Here is a 7,500-nt window from a genome sequence, read left to right as displayed (position 1 = left end):
CCATCCATCCATTCAACCATCCATCCATCCATTCAACCATCCATCCATCCATCCATCCATCCAATCAGCCATCCATCCAGCCAATCATCCATCCATCCAACCAATCATCCATCCATCCATCCATACATCCATCCAATCATCAGTTCATCCATCAGTTCATTATCCAATCATCCATCCATCCATCCATCCATCCATCCAATCAGCCATCCATCCATCCAATCATCCATCCATCCAGCAGTTCATCCATCCATCCATCCATCCATCCATCCATCTTAGTGCACAGACTTTGTGGAAATGGCGGGTAACGATGGCTCCTCCTGGTTCGTTCAAACTTTCAGCTCACACAGCATGACACGAGAGAATCTGTCGGTGAGTAAGGATAAGCCTTTATTGGTGTTTGGGGGGAAAAAGCCAAACCACATATGCCATCATCCCCGTGGACAGCACACAATACTGGTGAGGAGTCGGGGAAGTGTTGCGCTCATGGGACTTGTAGTTCATAACAGTCAGTCACAACATGGAGAAGTTAGCTGAGAATCCACAAAGTTGAAGGAAATAACAAGGCTGTGTACAATATTGGTTTTTTTTTCATCATCATTATTATTGTCATTATTACCCGCAATGCTGTTTGATGGTCCAGCTGGAAACTGTCGCTGCCAACATGTGAAGAGTGCGCCCCAATGGCCCACGAGAAAAAGTTTGTAACACGCTCAACAACACAGTTACATAGAAAAATAGCACTGTCAAAAAGTTTCTGAAACGTCTGTGAGGAAATCCAAAAAACCCCAGATTATCAAAAAAGAAAAACTACTCATGGCTTTCTTCTTCCATCCATCGGTGGAAACGTAAGCAGCTCGGAGACTTTTCTTCTTCCAGGGATTTCAATTCAAAAGTTTGTGTCTGTGTGTGTCAGGTTTCCACAAATTCCCCAAAAATAAAGACAAGAAAAAGGAAAAATATTTATATATATATATATATATATATATATATCAATATAGAACTACAGCTCCCACAATACACCTTGGGTTAGCTTACTGTAAGTCATGGTGTCGTCTGCAAACAAACGGAATCGGCTGTGCATTGTTGTTGTTGTTCTTGTTGTTGTTGTTGGGAATTAAAACAATAATTATGTGAAAGTCTCAGATTCCCCTTAAGAAAACAAACTGGCTCATAAAACCAACAAAGAAAAATAATGAACATCAACAGTCATCATCATGTTAACAACTACGATAACACACTTTAGTTTCCATCGCTTCATTAAAGTCACAGCAGCTCTACGTGAACTGTTCACTAAGCCCCTCCCCCAATCATATCAGTCCACACTTAGCTTAGCTTAGTTTAGCAAATCTGTTGAGGTTTGGATTCCTTAACATGAGCTTCCTTGCATTAGCATGCTAACTTGATGAATAAGAACCCTTCTGTAATTGCTCGGGTCAAATGTTAACGTACTTAGCTTTCCTTCTTGGATGCTATTTACGGATTTATTAGAATTTAAGCTTAAACGTTAAAAGCTGGAACTTGCTTTTGTTGAATTTAGGAAAGTTTTAAACTTTCATTTAGCAAAAACTTTGTCACTTCCCCGCTGTGTAGAAGGACGAGTATGTACTCATGGACGTGTTGTTTCCCCTCATAAATCTAAATTCACATCTCAGTGATTGAGTTTACATGGACTTGAGTATCCCGGTCTGTCCCTGCAGGGGGCGCTGGAGTCCCATCGATGGCGTCCCCCGTCTGTCCCTGCAGGGGGCGCTGGAGTCCCATCGATGGTGGTCTCCATGCTGGAAATGCTGTCTCAGTCTAACTTTCAGTCAACCTAACGACAGGCTGAGCGCTGGAGCTGAGGCGGGTTTTAAACCTCCTGACAAACCGTTACACCGCGCCCACCTGTCAATCAGGTCAGCTACACGCCTTCTTGTGAATAACTCTTATCCTTCATCAAATCAAAACTGATGAGTCATCAAAACATTCACCCCCCATACAGTGTGTGTCCATCGAGACATGAGCTAATCACACCTATTTGGTTTTTGAACCAGGCTGTAAACATGTTAATCTCTGCTGTAAAAACAGGCTTTTTAGAATGGGTGTGTATGTGACTTCCTGTGCTTCTGCAGCCAGCCTCTAGTGGACACTCCAGGAACTGCAGGATTTACACTTCAGCATCGGCTTCATGTTTCAACTCAAGAAGTTGCTGCTTGGGATGATCCAGATTTCTTAAATCAAGATTTGATGTTTACTCAGACAAACTCTAAAACCAGGAGACTCAAGTCGATGTAAACAGAGTTAGTGTTGACTTATTTTTTGGTATAATGCCGGTGATATATTTAGCCAGCTTAGCTAACGTGATGTCAAACCATGAAGCTGCTTCTTTACATTTCTGTTTAAAATCGAGGACAGGGAAGTCTGAACCTGTTGTCCCGGCAACAGACCGTGCAAAGTTCTAGAATGCGATTCCTGATGAGCATAGCAACAGTAACCAAGGGGATGGGGGCGGAGTTTAGTGACTGTTGTTCTGAAGTGAGGTAAAACAGAATCATAACAACATCAGCCATCGGGTTTGAAATGAGTCATAACGGGGAAAAAATCAAATATATAAATCCCCCGGGAAAAAAACATAGAGCACAAATTCTGTCATCCAATCAGACGTCTTGTGTGTGTGTTTTTTTTATATATGTGTATTTAATACCTCAGACAAAAATAAACACCTGAGAAAAAACGGACAAAATGATTCGAATGGGTTTTTCTGTAATATATTCAATTATGTATATTACAACTATAATCACATAATTCAAGCATATATCATATACATATATATATTTATATCTAGTGAGAGAATAGCTCAATATTCAATAGTACAGTTTTATGGTACAGTAGCAGTAGGGTGCATTTCTCGTTCCTCATTGGGTAAAGTTTGAAGGAGAGGTATAGACACGTGTTTGTGTGTAGATCTAAATATACGATTTATCCAAGAGAGAGAGAGAGAGAGAGAGAGAGAAAAGAAAACCAACTGAAAAGAGTTAAAGACAAAGAAAGGGTTTAGGCAGTTCAGAACGGTGTTTGGAAGTGTTTTCAGATGTGTGTGTGTGTGTGTGTGTGTGTGTGTGTGTGTGTGTGTGTGTGTGTGTGTGTGTCAGGTGAAGGATCAAACAGATCAGCACCATAGAAGTCCATAACAACATCAACAACGACGATAAGGGTTCAAACCTGGGTGTGTGTGTGTGTGTGTGTGTGTGTGTGTGTGTGTGTGTGTGTGTGTGTGTGTGTGTGTGTGTGTGTGTGTGTGCATGCTGAAGGTTTCAGTCACTGTTCAAGTCGGGCTCATCCACCCGACACCAGTCAGTATTTCATTTTTGCACGTCCTGGACAAAACGAGGAGTAAATAGAGAGAGAAAGACCGCAACCACGTAGTGTTGTTGTTAATAAAATGTGTGTGTGTGTGTGTGTGTGTGTGTGTGTGTGTGTGTGTGTGTGTGTGTGTGTGTTTGTTTGTGTGAGCAAGACACAAAGTAAAATGCAAAAACCTTGCCAGCGAAATCGTCCACCTCGTATGATTTCAAACATCTGCTCACGTGCAGCTGTTCTGATGGCTAATTAACTCCTGTCTACCCCGTCACCGTCCTTTAAATCAAACGCCGCCCGCCCGCCCGCACGCACGCCGCCCGCTCGCCGTGAATCAAAAACCAGACACGGAATCAAAGAGAAGAGAACGAATCGAGCGCTCGAGCGAGCACAGGGAAAAAGAAAACAAACACGAACGTTTCTTTAAACTATACATTTTTTTTTTGTTTCACCGTCTTCCTCCCGACGCGCCCCGATGCCTCAAAACAATCGTTACTAAGATCCCGCCCCCTCGCCACGCACCGTGTGAAATACCTGAATCAGCCGTGATACATTCTCTGAAGACGCCTCGCCTCTACCGATCGACCAGCTCCGTGAAATTTGAAAATAGATTTTTATTTGTTGTTTTAGCGATAAAACAGCTGGGAGGAGAAAGCGTAAATGTGGCCCCGTTGACTGTCCAGCTTGAAGCCCCGCCCCCTCCCCCGCCCCCGCCCCATATAGAAAATATACAAAAGATTATCTCCAAAATCCTCCTGCGGTCGACTATCTCTGCGAATAGAAAAATATACAATAATGTCAAAATCTCTTTGCCTTAAGGACCGCCCCCTGCACCTCCTCCTGCCGACACCGCCTCCTCGCCGCACTAGTCCCGCCTTCCTGCCCAGTTCAAAAATATACACGATTTTTTTGTCCTATATTTAGAAAAAAATTACACATCCGACCTCCCCTGGCTTGTATCCGTGCCTTGAGCTTAAAAAGTGAGATTTCACTGGCATAATGTGAATTCAACACGCTGATTGAACGGGGCCGGAGCGGCGGCCGGGACGCACTACCTGCGAGGAACGCCATGCGACACCTGGCCGTGAGCACAGCACCGAGGGGGTGAGGTGAGCTGCCGAGGGGACGCGGGGTGATACAGTACATTGTGAGGGTTCAAAGAGACTAAAGAGAGTCACACTGGAAAAAAAGGGGGCGTCGCCGTGCTGTCCTGGCGTGCAATCCTGAAGCACAGCGCGCACGTTTAAAAACAGCCCGGTGTCGCACAGCGCTCACTGCAGGTCTACGCCGGCTCCGCCCACTCCACCACTTCAACTAAAGTGCTGCTGTTGTCGGGTTGCCTTGAAACCCTTTTTTCTGAAATCCTCCTCCCCCCCTCCCCCAAACCCGCCCTCCTTCATCGCCGTCTTCTCCAGTCCCTCGCCGCCTCACAAGTCTCCGTGTCGGCTCTCGTACTTGTTGATGATGTTCCTGCAGCGGCCCAGCTCTTTCCGCATGTCGGCGACCTCCTGGCGGAGCGTGGCGTTCTCTCTCTCCAGGAAGGCGGCGCGCACAGAGATCTGGTTCTCCTTCAGCCGCCTGGCGTCCCGAGAGCGTTTGGCCGCCTCGTTGTTCTTGACGCGCCGGCACCAGTACTTCTCGTCCTTCTCATCATCGGCGGCGGTTCGGTATGTTGGGGGTGTGTGGGGAGGAAGGGCGAGGGGAGGACAAAGAGAAAAAGAGAGAGAGGCGAGCGCGGGATGAGAAAGGTCAGCGATGAGATGAAGAGAGAGAGAGAGGAAGGAAGAAGGCAACAGCTGAATAAAGTCGAAACTTCAGAAAACAAGAAAACACAAAACATTTCACTGATTCTCTTTGACCTTTGACCTTTGACCCTTTAGAACACCTCAGACATCGTCCTGGTCACAAAGTAAGGTGACAATGTTTTTTTGTTTTTTTTAAATAAAACATAAATAACTCAAACCGAGGGGCGTCAAAACGGCCGTGTGGGGGCGTGTCTTAAAAGCGCCTACCTTCTCTGGTCCAAACAAATCCAGATCATTCAGGAGCAGAATCTAAAGTTAGAAGGAGGACATACTGGCTGCTGCATTGTTGTCAGAGAAGCCAGCACTTCAACATGTTTCCTTAATGATCAGATAGTAAGATACCTTTAACATCTCACTCTCTACACAGCTCACTGATTGGACCTTTAAGGTGCTCAAAAGTCTGATCCAGGATTTTTCGGGGCATGAAAGAAAAACTGTCTCTTGAGAGGAAGTTTTGGAAACCTGAGGGATGGTTGTTTTAAGAGAAAACAGAAATCTCAGTTGAAGGAGCTGCAGGTCTCCTCGGGGAGTCTTTTACTGGATCTACTTACATCCGGCAAAAATCTATTTGCAATTAAACTCTTGAACATTTTAATCCTTTTTGAAACATTTGCTTAAAAGCCTCCTGGGATTCTTTTTTAAAGATAATTTGTTCTTAATTTAACGATCTCTGAATATCTTCTGTCTTGTGATGGAAACCAGATTTTCCTGCACTTCACCGAAGAGTTGATTTAAAACAGAGCGAGCTGAGCGTCACCTCTAACTTTAGGCTGAGATAATCCCCTCCCCCCCAGCGATGTCGGGACGGGGCGAGGTGAGCGTCTTCTTCTCTCCATAACTTACAGACGCTTCGGGAGCTGCTGCTGCTCCGCGCTGAACTATGAGAACATGAACCATCGATCAGAGATTCTCCGTCCGAGCAGGAAATATTTTAGGACTCTGGTCGGGAGGCGTCGATACGAGTGGGCGTCAACGCTCCTCCAGGTTTTGTCCTCATCGGCGCGGGAGCGGTCAGAGAGCCGCGGCCTTCAGCCCGGACAAACTTTGGACTTCTTCTTTGGACTTCTACGATCTGAGACTCTTTCTGCTTTTTAAAAACCTCCTCTTAAACACTGAAATGTCACTCATGGACTCATCGCACTGAACTGTATTAACATGAAAGGAGCAGTATGTAACTCTGACCCCTAGTGTTTAAAATGGGTACTGCAGTCTAAATTCTAAACATCATAGAGAGCTGTCCCCCCCCCCCCCCCCCTCTCCTCTCTAGAGTCCATGCTCACACAGGTCACCATGTGGTGGACTCTGAAGCTTCAGTGTTTATCCAGCTCTGCATGGGTCTGTAAACCTTTCTGTGTTCTCAAAAAACTCAAATTAAAGTGTTTTAAAGTTTTTATAAAATCTATAAGGTCAAGACTTTGTTTTCATTAAAAGATTAAATCAATAAATTAATAATTTAGTCTAACAGGGGAGCAAAGGCTTGTGGGAGATGTAGTACCTTCTGTTCGTTGGGCACCAGCATCTTTCGAGCCTTCTTGATCATCGGCTGAGGTTTCAGCTCCTCGTCGGAGAATCGGTGCCGTCGCGGGTCGAACGCCTCCTGGCCCGGCACGCTGGACAGCGCCAGGTCTGCGGGGTCCGGGTCAAAGTTCACCATGACGTCGCTGCTGCCGTTGGCTCCCGCCGGAGGTCCGGGGGGTCCTGGAGGACAGGTGGAGGAGGGCGACGGGTCCTGAGGAACGGCCTGACCACCTGAGAGACAAAGAGGAGGAGTCTGTTAGTCACAAGGAGATTAATGAGGCGATACATCGACCTGCTGCTGCACACGCTCTCTACTCTTCTAGCCAGCTTAGCTAACGTGATGTCAAACCATGAAGCTGGCGCTCCGAAAAAAAACACCAGGTGAACACGTTCATGTTTGTGCTCGCTGTTTGTGTCAGAGCCAGATGTGGATGCTGAGCTTCATCACACGACTGCAAAGCTGCTGTTAATCAAAAGGCTGTGAGAGGTCAAAGGTCAAGCTCAGCTGCAAACACTGAGCGATGGGGGGGGGGGGAGGGGGGGGTTAACACCTGATCATTTACATAAAAAAGAGTAGAAACGACACAACGTGCAGCTTCCCTGACCGGCCGCTCAGAGGCAACGAACGTCGGCTTAATTACTCGTTAAGCCGTCCAATCATCATCTTTCAGTTTCATCTGCAGATTAAAGCCCATCTGCCCGAGCCGAGGGCGCTCACATGTCAGAGAGCGAGGGCGAGGGCAAGGGCGAGGGCGAGGGGCGAGCACGCTGCAGAGGATGATGAGACAATCCCCCAACGGAGATCTGCTCTGATCTAACGAGAGCTTCTGACCACATGATG

General features: G+C 46.3%; 1 protein-coding gene across 2 annotated transcripts in view; it reads right to left on the bottom strand.

Moving 5' to 3' along the window:
* Positions 1-366: 366 nt before the first annotated feature.
* dbpa (D site albumin promoter binding protein a) overlaps positions 367-7,500 on the bottom strand; it is a 17,618-nt gene continuing 10,484 nt past the window's right edge. The window contains exons 4-5 of one of the 2 annotated variants that reach the window (XM_061059694.1): positions 6,637-6,890; positions 367-4,982 (exon numbers count right to left, since the gene is read on the bottom strand). In XM_061059694.1, the coding sequence (XP_060915677.1) occupies positions 4,764-4,982; positions 6,637-6,890 (473 nt within the window). In that variant the 3' untranslated portion in view covers positions 367-4,763. The remainder of the gene's footprint in view (positions 4,983-6,636; positions 6,891-7,500) is intronic. The other variant, XM_061059695.1, reaches the window with a different exon arrangement.

The sequence above is a fragment of the Labrus mixtus genome, chromosome 16, assembly GCF_963584025.1.
Source record: "Labrus mixtus chromosome 16, fLabMix1.1, whole genome shotgun sequence".
Lineage (NCBI taxonomy): Eukaryota > Metazoa > Chordata > Actinopteri > Labriformes > Labridae > Labrus > Labrus mixtus.
Note: the sequence above shows the minus strand (reverse complement) of the source record. Positions and strands in the feature narration are given on the sequence as shown.